General features: G+C 46.2%; 1 protein-coding gene across 5 annotated transcripts in view; it reads left to right on the top strand.

Moving 5' to 3' along the window:
* The window catches only part of LOC135187031 (serine/threonine-protein phosphatase 2A regulatory subunit B'' subunit alpha-like), a 79376-nt gene extending 65069 nt beyond the window's left edge, over positions 1–14307 (top strand). For 2 of the 5 annotated variants that reach the window (XM_064165358.1, XM_064165359.1), the window contains exons 14-15: positions 6165–6352; positions 13336–14307. In XM_064165358.1, coding sequence (XP_064021428.1) covers positions 6165–6352; positions 13336–13562 — 415 coding nt within the window. In that variant the 3' untranslated portion in view covers positions 13563–14307. Of the gene's footprint in view, positions 1–90; positions 553–1185; positions 1757–1870; positions 2979–6164; positions 6353–13335 lie in introns of those variants that run through there. The other 3 variants (XM_064165360.1, XM_064165362.1, XM_064165361.1) reach the window with 3 other exon arrangements.
* The last annotated feature ends 346 nt before the right edge of the window (positions 14308–14653 follow it).

Raw genomic sequence — 14653 nt, 5'->3', positions numbered from 1 at the left:
AAAACAGAGGGCACAGTGTCCTTGCATGAGTGATCAGAGCAGTTACTGGTGTATGAGGATACAGACCATTGTCTCTCTTCCCCCGCTTAGGAAGAGATCCAGAAGGTGGCAGAACTACTAAGCAGGTACTTCCCATGGAAGGAAAGATGAGTGCTGTTCATCTCTTCTTCACACAGGGATCACCAGACTGCAGCATAAAATCCTTCCCATAGCAGGAAACACATAGTCACAGGCTCCAAAGATTCACTGGGTTAGCAAAGGGAGAAACAGCACAAGAGCTGGTAGACACTTCTCTCTTGGCACCACCCATGCTTGGCTATCAAAGGAGACAACCTTTGTAGCACAGTTTACCACTGAACAAGGAGGTAACCTTGTAGTAGCACAGTTTACCACTGAACAAGGAGGTAACCTTGTAGTAGCACAGTTTACCAGTGAACAAGGAGGTAACCTTGTAGTAGCACAGTTTACCACTGAACAAGGAGGTAACCTTGTAGTAGCACAGTTTACCACTGAACAAGGAGGTAACCTTGTTGTAGCACAGTTTGCCAGTGAACAAGGAGGTAACCTTGTAGTAGCACAGTTTACCAGTGAACAAGGAGGTAACCTTGTAGTAGCACAGTTTGCCACTGAACAAGGAGGTAACCTTGTAGTAGCACAGTTTACCAGTGAACAAGGAGGTAACCTTGTAGTAGCACAGTTTACCAGTGAACAAGGAGGTAACCTTGTAGTAGCACAGTTTACCAGTGATCAAGGAGGTAACCTTGTAGTAGCACAGTTTACCAGTGAACAAGGAGGTAACCTTGTAGTAGCACAGTTTACCAGTGAACAAGGAGGTAACCTTGTTGTAGCACAGTTTACCAGTGAACAAGGAGGTAACCTTGTTGTAGCACAGTTTACCAGTGAACAAGGAGGTAACCTTGTTGTAGCACAGTTTACCACTGAACAAGGAGGTAACCTTGTAGTAGCACAGTTTACCAGTGAACAAGGAGGTAACCTTGTAGTAGCACAGTTTACCAGTGAACAAGGAGGTAACCTTGTTGTAGCACAGTTTACCAGTGAACAAGGAGGTAACCTTGTAGTAGCACAGTTTACCAGTGAACAAGCCGGAGCTATGCCTATGCTTGCCAGTGGGACGCCTGCTGCAGCATTTCCCTCCATAAGCAGCATTGTTTTCATTGCTTTCAGAACAAAAGGATGGATTTGAATTTGGGAGCCCTGAGAAGTAAGCCTGTAGTGTGCCGAGTCTGGAGGGAAAACATCTTAAAACCATCATTTCTCAGGAATAGGAAGAGTCCCCCCCAGAGCAACATCTTCTGCTGTAGAGCATGGAACCCAACTGCCTGGAGCTGAGAAGCCAAACCTCCTCAGGCTGTAGATGCTAAACTTCATGTGAGAGAGGAACATGACAGCATGGCCACAGTTGTTCTCCTGTGAATATCAAAACACCTTCAGCCAGAAGATGCTTTGGAAACCAGGTGTTTCTGTGGAAGTATGAGCAGGCCAGCAGCCCTCCAAGGCCTGGATGTGTGGCTGGACAGTTCTATTTGAAAACAGTTCAAAACTGTTAAGGCTACTGTGAGCTACTGACAGTTGTTACTGAATCTGGATTCAAATCCATTGTGGTGAACACCAGGGAGAAGTTGTTCCAGAAGTCACACAGGAGCACGGACAGGAGCACAAGTTGTTGACAGCTGTCAGAACACTGGTTGCTGCCACATTGTTTCCAGTGCCTAATAAATACCTTCCTGCAGCTTGACATCTTGCATGCTGCTGTGTTTTAATCAGCTGCTTTTGTAGCCACTGAAATAACTGATCTGAAAACACCTTCACAAGAATACACCTTTTTAAGACCTACCTTTTATCTTTGCAGATCATTTGAAGAGGAATATGACACAGATGAAGTCTTATCTCCCCCTGAAACTGGAGACAAATCAGCCAAATTAGTAATCTCAGACCTCTCAGCATAGAGAAATGGAAGACATTTAGTTGAGATCATTCAAACTGGATAGCTGTCAGTCCCAGGACACTTAGGGATTCTTCTTAAATCTGCCCTTGGAGCAATGTGCTTTGTTTTGTACACTGTTCTCTCAGAGGCCTCCTTCTCTTCCTGTGTAATTGCAATAAGGTAATTTCTATAAAAAAGGCTTTCTACAATGTGTTACCATCCATGCTTATTAAAAAGGGTGAGTGCATCTTGCTCTGCTTCACAGAAATTCTTCTGGCCCCAGCTGTGCAGTGAATGCCAGCATCTAATCATCAACTCCTGCAGGCAGCAGCTACCCTGGCTGTTTCTCAGTCACTTCAGTCCTGGGCCATTCTCTCCCCTTGACTTTCTACCAGGAGTGACAAAAGAGCTGCCAAATGAACTTCATTTAAATGTATGTCTAATGCACAAGCCACAACAAAGTTCTCCTTTTTCCCCCCTGAGTGTCCTGGAAACCAAGGCAGCAGGCCTGCACGTGGGGAGGGTGAGGTCCCCTGGTGTGCTTTCAGCCACGCTCTTACCGCTGCCACCAGCCACCCTTCACTGTGTCACTCTGCGGACAGTTAAAGCACAGCACGGTGTAAAGTTTCTCTATGACTTTCAGATGCAGTTAACACTTCCACATATTCTCCTGTGCCTAAGAGGACCTTCCCCAGGCTGCTGTTCTGTCTCTGCAGAAGTGTTTTTCTAGGCTATTTATAAAAAGAAGACATTTGCTGGCGTGTTGAAACCACTGCCTTGTGTGTGCCATCTCCATCCCTTCCCTGGGTTCTTCTCTTGCATTGCTAACCTGTAGCCTCCTCCGAGAGATGAAACTGAGATCATGAAGCAAGAAACCAGCCACAACCTGGTTACCAGAGAAATCCTTTAACTGGTAAAGGAATTAGCCTGTAACATTGCAAAAAAATACTTTCCCCCCAGTCTCAGAGAGAAAACACTGTAACTAAGGAATTCTTGCTTGGATTGCAAAATTAAACTGATTTTCCCCACAGAATCACAAGTGGTGTCTCCAGTACTAGCACGGGGCTGCTGCTGGAGCGGTTCCTCTTTGCCAGCCAGTAGCTGTCTGTGATTCAGCACAAAGGCCATTACAACACTCCCTTGCTAGTGCTCGATTTTAGCCTTCACGGATACACAAAGAGATCTGGTATTTACCTTCTCCAGCCTGCAGCAGGTTCCAACTGTCAGGTTTTGTTTCAACTGCCCTAACTGTACCCAGATATGATACTTGTTTGGTATGTATACACTGTATTTCTTCTTTGCTGTGGGAATGTCAAACCCTGCCTCCTCAGGACCTCCCTGCATGAATCTCTGCCAGGATACCCAAGAGACAACTGCCACTACCAGCAGGCACCTCCTTGCCTCCACTGGAAGGCAGAAGCCACCCAGTTAATAAAGAACTGGTGGACGCAGGCAGTGTTAGCTTTGGTGCACAATGGAACATTCATCGCTTGATGATGCCTCTTAAGTGTTAATAACCAGATAAGTAAATTGGCTGATCACTACAATACAGCTTCAACTTTTCCAGGAGTCTTTGAAGCATAGAACCTGCCTCCCCCTGTCCAGGCAGGAAGTGCTGCTGCCTTGTTGAAGTTAGTAACAACTTCTTGGGATCCAAGTCTGAAAGACAGGAACTTTTCAATTGTACTGGGATTGGAGATCTACTTTATTCAGATAGATATGCACACCCCAGGATCCTGGATTTGATACTTTACAGAACAGACCTCTGGAGATTGGCTAGTCAGTCCACCTCCCCTGCTAAGGCAGGATCACCTAGAGCAGGTTCCACAGCAACGTGTTCAGGCAAGTTTGGAATCCTTTCAGAGAAGGAGGCTCCACAACCTCTCTGGGGAGCCTGTTCCAGTGCTCCACCACCCTGGAAGAAAAAGTTTTCCCTTGTGTATATTTAGGCAGAAAATGTTTGGGAAGCTTCTGGACAACTAGGTTATTAGCCAAGGCATTGCAAGGTGCCATCCTTGCCCCAGTAAAAGATGTAAGCTGGGAGGGCTGCACCCAAACCTCTGTGATTGCCACAAGTGGCTCCTCCTCATCAGAGTGTTTGAATCAAAGCTCCATCTTCACAGTAACTCACAGGGCAAAAGCATTAGTGGGGATGATTCCACAAAGGCCCAGACACAGAAGAAACAAGGAAGTGACTGCAGAAATGAACAGAGGAGGGAAGTTGCACAACCACCCATTGTAACCATCTCTGTCCTCTTCTCACTGGGAAGGGCCTAGGCAAAGACGTTCACCACTTCTCTTTACTGTCCAGGTCCAGAGTGGCCTTTTGCTCAAGTCTGGTAAAATTGTACATCTTTCCAAAGACAAATACTCCTCAAGGGGCAGGATGAGCCTGACCCCATTCTAGGCTGAAGTGGGACTTCCCTGTTACTTCAGCATTGCCAGTTTAACTCCATAAGCAGCAAGTACTGGAATGCCCAGTTTGCCAGCTGTGTAAAGCTCATTCCAGCTCAGTGATTGTAAGGGTTCAACCTGGGCTAGCCCTTGCATCTCAAAGAAATGCAGTACTCCTAGTACCACACAGAACAACAGAAGATTCAGCTTGAAAGGAACCTCTGCAAGTCTCCATTCCACCTTCTTGCTCCAAGACAGGCCAGCTTCAAAGAGCAAGTTTTTCAGAACCTTATGTGACTGAGTTTTGAAAAATCATGACCAATAATGATTCTAAATCTCCATGTATTGGATCTCCTCCCCACAGGAGTTCAGAGCAACATCCCTTTACAGGAAGGATGGCTATTCCCAGGGATGCACACAGAGAGGGAGCAGAGAGACATGAAATTCACTAGGTGGGCAAGTGGCAGCCTCTTCTGTGTGCTGGGATGTGGATGCACCCCATGATGGTCTGTGAAGATCTGGTGCTCCAGCAACCCTTTTCTGGTTCTTGCCAGGTCATACCTTGAGCCTGCTGCTGCTGTTGCTGCTTCCTCAACAATTCACCCATCGCTTTGGGAGCTTTTATCTTCTTATTTGTCTTTAGCAGAGAGGCTTTAGTTCAACCCATCAAATCACTTCAGCCTCCCCTCTCGCAGCATGCCAGTCTGCCTTCTTTTGGAAGCAATCAGTATTCTGAGCCTGGGAAAAAGTCACCTTCAAGGTTTAGCTTCAAAAAACTGAGGCAGAAGCTTGTAGCTGCTCTGCTGAGCTCCTTGGCCCCCAAACTTCACCCCCCAGGTCCACTTCATTCTGATTTTGCCTCCTGTCTCCAGCCATCGATGCCACTTCAGGTGCTGCAGACCTTTAAAGCCGGGTCGACCACACGTTTTTCATTGTCAGTTCGGCTCAGGCTGAGGTCATAGAATCATAGAATCAACCAGGTTGGAAGAGACCTCCAACATCATCCAGTCCAACCTAGCACCCAGCCCTAGCCAGTCAACCAGACCATGGCACTAAATGCCTCATTCAGTCTTTTCTTGAAGACCTCCAGTGACGGTGCCTCCACCACCTCCCTGGGCAGCCCATTCCAATGCCAATCACTCTCTCTGACAACAACTTCCTCCTAACATCCAGCCTAGACCTACCCTGGCACAACTTGAGACTGTGTCCCCTTGTTCTGTTGCTGGTTGCCTGGGAGAAGAGGCCAACCCCAACCTGGCTACAATGCCCCTTCAGGTAGTTGTAGACAGTAATAAGATCACCTCTGAGCCTCCTCTTCTCCAAGCTACACAGGCCCAGCTCCCTCAACCTCTCCTCATAGGATTTGTGCTCCAGGCCCCTCACCAGCTTTGTTGCCCTTCTCTGGACATGTTCCAGCACCTCAACATCTTTCTTGAATTGAAGGGCCCAGAACTGCACACAGCACTCAAGGTGTGGCCTGACCAGTGCTGAGTACAGGGGCAGAAGAACCTCCCTTGACCTACTGGCCACACTGTTCCTGATGCAGGTCTGTTAGGAGATGGATTATTTTCTTTTTATGAGCAGTCAGGCAATGGAGCAGTGCTCAGTTCTGTCTGATCAAAACAAAACTCCATCAGTGCTTGTTCCCTCTCCTCTGCTTTTGTCTAACAACCTGAATTCCCGTGGCCTTGCCAAACCCTTGCCTCTTATTTTCGCATTCAGAAATACTCTCCCTGCAGTAGTACGAGGGGAGGGGGGCTGGGTGCAGCCACCTGCCACTGGTGGAACGGTCCTAGCTTCAGCGTTCTTTTTTTCCCTTCTAAAGCCTCAGCAGCACCAGTCGGTATCAGCAAAGCCAGGCTGCTTCAGGTCCCCTTCTGCCGGCCTGCCACCGCGCGGCAGTGTTGCAAACACAGGGACAGCGAGGAGCAATTCCAGCCAGCGCAGCGCAGGAACAGTTCTGCTGCTCCTCACCTAAGGACCTGAGAAAGCCGACTGCAGAAACTAACCAAGGTACGGTGCTTAACTAAATGCTGTGCTCAGTTACTCAAAGTACACCTGAATAGCCAAAAAACAAAGAGAGAAAAAGTCACTAAGCTGTTGCCTCAATGGTGTGTGGCTTTGGAGCACAAAGTTTCTCAGTCACAGCAGCTTAGGTCTATTCAATCAAAAATGAACCTCAATCCAGCTACTGGAAGGGGAACATGGCAGCAGGACTCACCCTTCTGAGCAGATCTTGTCCGTACCACTGGATGATGGGTTTAGAACTGAGTACTTCACAGTAAAGGTTGTTGGTGTTTGTAAAGTAGTTGGGAGACATCTTGTGCTGGCATTGTTTTGGTCTTCTCCCTCTGTGTTTTCATTTTTGGCAAATGAAGGGCTTTTAAAAGGTAAAATCCTTCTGACAGCAGTGGGGTAGAGTATTATTGCTCACTGCATCTCCAGCTGCTGACCCCAAATCACCTTTGTGTTGCTGCCAACCTGTCACCAAGCCTGTTAAAGCCAAAATCCCAGGCTTTCTTCTCAAAAACCCCTGGGAAGACAAGTGGTGTGACTACTTACCTTCCTCCTCACCACAGAGCATTAGCCCTGTGCTGACTTACAAAAACCTGTTCTGGAAAGAAGGGATCTCCTGGATCTCCTGCCACTGGAATGAGGAAACAAGCAAGGCAAATGCCTTTTCTAATGCCATTTTGTGCAAGTGCTGAAGCGGGATCTCCCTGCACTATTGTGTTACTCCATCTGTGAGACCAGCAGGGCTGTTTTTCCCCCCTGCCTACATCTGTGTACTATAGTACACAGGTACGTTTTGTGGGGACCTCTGGGTTTGTTTAAAGTATCAGAGGCACTGCACTTAAGGGAGAAAAGTGCTGGGCTGGTGCTGTCATCGGGAGCACAGACTTACACAGCTTTGAGAGCACATTTCATTGGCTGTGCCACACACTTGGAGCGGCTCCAACACACAAAGCTGCTCTTCTACCGTCTCCCTTCTCAGAAGGTTAGTTAGCAATGCAAGCTGCTTATAACTTGTGTGAAAATCAAATACATGAAAGTGTGGCTGGAGGTGTGAGTGCTTATTCTGGGTCACATCAGAACCTTTGCATGACTCATGTGCCACATCAGCATCGCCTTTTTCTTGAAGTTCCACTGAAGGAGCAGCTCCTTGCCGTGCCAGACATACCTGCCTTGGGAAGCCAGCTCTTCCAGTTCCCTTCCAGGCTGCTGACACTAGAACCCTACAGGCTTCGGCTGGGTGCAGGTATCTGTCTTATGGTGCTTGCAGGGGGCAGCCTCTTGGATGTAGCGAGGACACCCATGGAAGCAGCTGCGCAAGCAGGCGTCTGTTCCCCACCTGCTTGGTTCGGGATGGTGTCCAGCACACAGCGTGAGAAACTCCGCAGGGACAGAAGCAGCTGTTGTGACCTCCCTCTTCACAGGCACAGTACAGTGGGGTTAGACAAGCCAGAGAGCAGGAACACTGCTTGCAGGAATGAAGTTCTAGAAAAGCAGCAAGGTCAACACCATCCAAATGCTCATTTCCAGTCTTGTTTTCCTGTCCCTCCTCCCTCCCAGGATTTCGCTCATGTACAATACCTGGGAAGAGTCTTTCTACTCAACGTTCAGGTGGCTTCTCTTTCTTGAAAGAACATCTTCCATGTGTTCAGGTCTAGATGGCCAAAAGCACTAGGCCAATTTTCACAGATCATCTAGTCCAACCCCCTTCTGCTAGTACAGCAACACCCACTCAACCACACAGGAACGCATCCAGGTGGGGTTGGAATGCCTTGAGAGACAAAGACTCCACAACCTCTCTGGACAGCCTGGTCCAGGGCTCTGTCAACCTCAGATGGAATAATCTTTACCTTATGCTTGCATGGAACCTCCTGTGTTGCAGTTTGTATCCACTGCCCCCTTGTCCTGTAACTGGGCACCAGTTCCATCCTCCTGCCATTCACCCTTTAGCTATTGATAAGCATTAATGACATCCCTCAATCTCCTCCTCTGGGCTGAACAGACCATTTTGTACCATGACCTGAAGTCCACCTCTTCCAGAAGGAGCTCTAACCTTCCATCTTTGCAGCATGTTTTCAGGCAGGAAGATTCCCACAACAAAACACTGATGAACTGCTGCTTTTGCTAATGCAGCTCTACAAATTAGAGGGTTTGAATAAACTTGGGAAGTTCATTACTGGTTTTGAGAAGACTGAAAAGACAGCTTTTCCTATATGGAAAGAATCACAGAATCAGCCAGGTTGGAAGAGCCCTCCAAGCTCATCCAGTCCAACCTAGCACCCAGCCCTATCCCATAGAATCATAGGAGCACAGGCTGCGTTACTCCTAGGGTCACACAGACAGCAGGGCAGTAAGAATGCCCATCAACCAGACCATGGCACTAAGTGCCCCATCCAGGCTTTGCTTCAACACCTCTAGGGACAGCGACTCCACCACCTCCCTGGGCAGCCCATTCCAATGCCAATCACTCTCTATGGCAACAACTTCCTCCTAACCTCCAGCCTAGACCTCCCCTGGCACAACTTAAGTCTTCGTCCCCTTGTTCTGTGGCTGGTTGCCTGGGAGAAGAGACCAACCTCACCCGGATACAACCTCCCTTCAGGTAGTTGTAGACAGTAACGAGCAGCCTCCTCTGTGCTTATGGTGGGAGCAGCCCCCCAGATCCACAGCTCCACAGGAGGAACACCTGGTCCCCAGCCCACAGCCCGGCCCAGCCTAAGCTGAGCTGAACTGATCTGTGTGACTGCTGTCCGTCAGCAGTTCCCCAGCACCTCCCCACAGAGCCCGCAGAGAGCAGGTTCTTGCTGCGGGCTGCCTTGAACTGAGGTTTCACTCAACTCTCTCCAACCGCAACCAGCGCCGGAAGGTCCCAGAACAGGATGCTGCTGTCAGATGGAAACGATCGCTTTTCAGACTCGAGCTACTGCAATTATTGTCAGCAACGTTGTGATCTGTGCCATTGCTCAGCCTGTTCATGAACAACTAGCCAGGAGGTTGGGAAAACCAAAGCAAGCCAAGCCTAATTTAAACAATTACAGAATTAGTCATCCACAGACTAAGTAGTATTTAGACAGCGAGTTCAACATATGCCACACTGATGCCCTCAGCAGTTGCAAAATAGAATTAGAAAACTAACATTTATTAAATCAATTTGAATTTTAATATACATTTCAAGAACGTGGCAGCATAAAAGGAAATGTTTTTAGAAACAACCTGAATCTACCATTTGCAATTTTACATCAAACGATCAGGCCTCTCCTGTCAACAGTTCCAAAACACACTTTGACCTAAATTCTCCAACTTTTGGTACTGTATTTAACGCCAGCAGTAAGATAGTAAAGATTCCAAAGTACTCCCACGTTTCTGGAGCGAAGGTACTATGTATTTAATTTAATGAAAGTCCTAATAAATGTACCATCAACAATCTCAGCAAAACTTAACAGCTCTGCAAAAGCATTCAGAAACAACCCATGCTGTGCAATTACTCTCCCTTAAATCAGACTCCGGTTTGGCTACTTTTCTTACACGTAGTGGACTAATAAACAGATTTACATTAGTAGGTCACGATCAAAACCACCAAAGTCGAAAATGGTAGGATCCTTTTGGGTCAACACAAAAATCACATACAACTTTAACTAAATACATTTTAATAGGACATCATTAAATCTCATGAGGGCTAAAAAACACAGATCTTAGGTACTTGGGTTGGCAAATAAAGACAAGAATACTAAGAAGCATTTTCCACCATTTACTCATTATCAAAAATATTTTTCAACTCTTCTTGCAAAACAAAAACAAAAAAAAACCAAAAAACCCAAACAAACAAAAAAACCAAAACAAACAAAAAAAAAAATACCCCAAACAACCCCCAAAACCAAAAAAGTACAGACTGGACACGTACATCACATTTTTCTTCCTATGGCTTTAACCCCCCCACCCTACCCACCCCCACAAAAAAGACGGGGGGAGAAACAAACCAAAACCAACAAAAAGATCTGACCACGTTCACAGAAGATGACACCATGGTACACTACAAAACAAAAGGAGGTGTCATTTGTGTCCAAGGGGGGTTTGCTTATTTCTTAGGTGAGGAACCATCATTGTACATGCTTTGTGCCAAATCAAAACACACCGAGCGGTAGGTCAGAGAGAGCTGCGGGGGTCACCAGGTGAGTGAGAGGAAAGGTGGGAGCAGGAAAGTAATTCAGAGAATTCACAAACTATTTAACATGCTGCTGAAACACGAATTGCCTTTTAAATCAGAAGGTGATGGTTTCTGTTCTAGTCAGCCCATCTCCAACTTGTGCTGTATCATTCCAAGAAGGGAAATTTCTGCTTTCACCAAGCAATTTTGACTTTTTTAGACTGCCAGTGAAGCCCTAAATGCAAGACTAAGTTCCTCCAATGTATTCTTGTTTAGAGACTACACTGAAATAAACCACTTTTGCATAAAGCTGAACTCCTACAGAGGTGCTTTCCTTTTAACTCCTGCTGAGACAAGTTCTTGGACTGCTTGGTGGTTTTGTTTTAGTTTAAAGCTCAGGCTGAAAAGCACTGACCTGCACAACCTACTTTCACCATATTAGTGAAAGTGAGCTAGACTGTGGGTGGAGGGACTGCTATAGCTTATTCTGGCCAACAAACTGCTGAAGTATTTGACCTCAGATAGCGACTGATCCTTTGTGCCAGCTGAAAGATCCTTCTCACTGAGGAACTACCCTCACAGGGATGAGTCCCAGGTGTCTTATGGTGCAAACTTCATCAAACAAACCAACAAATGCACACTCCCAAGGGAGGTAACTGCTGCAGAAGCCTCCAGGTATGCCTGGCACCAACTGGGAGCAGAAGGGAAAGATCAGCAAATGAGTGTCCCTGTTAACCCTCTCTTTCTAGAGGCAAGAGCAGTAAAATCAGCAGGAACTCCAAAATAATAAGGAAGTCAGGTGGGGAAGAGTGGCATGAGGGAAAACCTGAGAGAGTAACATAGAACTTCAGTCTTCTTTGTGTCCAGCTAACTGTCTCGCCCTGGCCAAAGCAGTAACATGTGAGAAAGAGTTGGCACATGGGGCACAACTGATCAGGAATGGGACCTGTGGAACTGTTGAGAAAAGGAAAACAAGTGCTGTCCTTAACAAGGACAGCATATCCATCTCAGCATCCCACGTTCATCTCTAGCCAAACGACCTTCCTGACCCTCGTCTGCAGACTGAGCAGCTCCTTGGACTGCTGGCTTCCTCGTTACTGAACTTCTTCAGTTTTCACCTGCTCAACAGAGCCTCACAGTAAGGAATGATCTGCCTTCTCCAGACTGTAGTCTCCAGCTGAGTGCTGCGCAGGAGCACTACGTGATGTTCTGAGGAAGGTGACTGCAGGTGATCAATGACTGTCCTACACCACCACCTAGCACAGTTCAGATGGACTAACTAGATGCCACTTCTCTACAATTACGCAGAAGCTTTGACTGAGCACAAAGCATAGCCAAGTACAATGAGGTTAATGTATTCCTTGCCAAAGATCTCGTGATAAAATCATTTACATCAGCAATTGTTCTCAAACTATGAGGTGCTGTAAGAACTAAAAACAAAAAAAAACAGTTTTAGGGTAACTCCTCCATTATCTGCAACTATTTCCCAGACACTAATACACATAACATAGCAATGAAAAACACTTGATACAAGTGATCTAAACGCAGGAGCTCCAGCAAGTTAAACAGAACCATAGCTGCCTTAAACTGTAGCAGTTCCCCTACTGAGGGCAGGGAAAAGAAAGAAAGGTTCAACAGTCATATCTCATGTCTATAGCTTCATCCAAACTTTTATCGTCGTGTGTACTGGCAGCTAAAAACGTAGTTACTGGTGACCCTGTCACATTGATTACACTGGTGCTTGTGCTGGCATTGCGCACCGCAATGCTTGTCACATTAATGCCCAAAGTAAGCCTAGTCTGCTCCAAGGCCTTTTCTGGCACTGCAAATGCCTCCAGCTTCTTCTCCCCATTAGCCATGTATGAGTTTTGGCAGCCACGGCATATGCAGTCAAGGCAGGCTTTGCGGTTAGAATAGCAAGGGCAGCGTTGGCCACGGCATGTAAGAACACTTGGATTTTGGGTGGCACGACCACATTTACACCCTTTCTTTTCTTGTGGCTTTTTGTACACAGTTTTTGTTGGGCTTCCTGGCATAACATTACTGCTAGGAACTTTCTCCTTTGCTTTGTCTTTTGTTTTCAGCACCCCTGGTTTGGCTTTTGGGTGAGATTTCTTAGGGGCATGTTCTAAATTCTTTTTCATGCCTTTGTTAGACAGGAGCACAGTTTTACTGATTTTGGGAGTAGTGCCTCCATTAGGTACAGTCGCAATAGGCTGCAAAGACATTTTGTTTTCCTGTTTCACTGTTACAGGAGCTGATGCTCCCAATGTTGGGCCACAGATGATGCTGGAAATGGGCAGAGGTTGAACCTTTTCACTGTCACTTTCCGATCGAGATCGCTTTCTGTTCAACTTCACTACCTTAGGTGTCGCAGCTGTACAGGAGATTCCATGAGGAGAAGCATCTGTGGACATGAAAATGTTATGGCTAAGAGGTGGGGGAGAAAGCTGCAGGAAAGGGCCATTAGTCATGTTTGCTTCCAAGCTGGGCTGCAAATTAGAATCACAGACTTCAGTATTTGAAACGGTCTCTAAGCTGCGCAGAACCTCCTCAACGCTAAGGAGAAGCGAGCCGCCTGGTTTGATATCCTCACTGAAACTGCAGATGTCAATGCCTGTCGTACACAAGTCACTGGTAGAAACTGTATCGCACACAGGCTGCAGGCTGCCCGAGATGTCTTCAGTTTTTATATACTCTCCAGTGCTGCAGACATCGATGGTGTTTGCATGGTCAGGAGAAGGAATACTCACTCCCAGTTTGTCTACCGAAAGCCCATTACAATTGGGCAACCCGTTGATGACAGAACCTCTAATGTCAATGTTGTGTGTGCTTTCAGGTATAGCTGTGAAACTGGCTGGAGGATCAGCTGTGAGTTCTGAGGTTGAAGGTACTGGGGAATGTGTCAAACACAAAGCCAAGGCTGTCTCGGAAGATTTTTCTGTCTCTTCATGGAGTGGTGATCCATCTTTGAGCAAAGCCAGAAGATCTGCAGAACAGTCAACTGCCTGGATAATGTCTCGTGCCAGTGGAGTTTGCGTTATGTATTCACAGAGTTTCTTATAGCAGTTCACTAAGATGCTTAACTGCTTATTCTCCTCAAACTGTTCGTAGTCCTTGCACCAGCTACATGATGGTTTCATCATCATCTTCTTGCCTTTACAGGTTTTGCAGACATAATGTTGGCAAGTGGAGTTGGTAGGAGCTATAGGGTCTTGTAGCAAATTTCCTAGGGAAAAAAAAAAGAGAGGAAGATTACAATGGACTCGAGGCAGGCTTCCATAGTAGTGTAGGATGAATTTTTCATACTACAAAAAAAAGTGCCTGAAGTAAGTGACAAGAAAATGTACTCTCCAAACAATAGCTGGGGACACCTTCCCGCAGCTACCATATCTGGTTTTAAAACACTTTTAGCCAAAATTAAATAAGAACACCATCACACCACAAATTACTGTGCTGCCTTCAGAAACACTCAGCTGAAACACTACCAACCCCTTTGTCCCCTTCAGCAGTGTCTTCCATTGCAACTTAAAATAAACACACCAGACTTCTATCAACACAACCAAAGCGCAACAATCGAACCCTGTAAAGAGCTGCTGCAGAGATCTGAATGAAATTAGCGAACACAAACGGCAAAGGAGCAGAGGCAAACTCAAAGGAACATAAAAATAATCAAACATCAACCCCAAAAGAAGACACAGCAGACTTTGTTTTTACTTTTCATTCAGCTGGGACTAAGAATAGAGCCTGGCTCTCTGACAGTCAATGCCATGAATAAAAACTTGTGCTTTAACTTTGCAAGCAGCAAAAATAGTTAAATGGATCCCATAAATTATTCTAAGCACAGAATAAATCATCCAGTAATGGATTTGAATATACATTTCCCAAGAACATTTAAAATGACTAAATTGTTTCTCCAACAGATCCCTCTTGTGCCAAAAGAAAAGACTATTAACATATCCTGGGGAGTGGTGGCTCCTGGTTTTCCAATTCACAGGCACCTATCAGTGAAATAATACTTGAACCAGAGGTACTGTCATAACCATGAGGATGAAAGACTTTAAAGTGTCCTATGCAGGAGTGAAGAAATTATTTTCTCCAAGACTTTACTATTAAGAATAAAGCACTAAGAACAATCAGCTGCTAAAGAAGTCAAC

Source organism: Pogoniulus pusillus, chromosome 26 (assembly GCF_015220805.1).
Source record: "Pogoniulus pusillus isolate bPogPus1 chromosome 26, bPogPus1.pri, whole genome shotgun sequence".
Taxonomy (NCBI): Eukaryota; Metazoa; Chordata; class Aves; order Piciformes; family Lybiidae; genus Pogoniulus; species Pogoniulus pusillus.
Note: the sequence above shows the minus strand (reverse complement) of the source record. Positions and strands in the feature narration are given on the sequence as shown.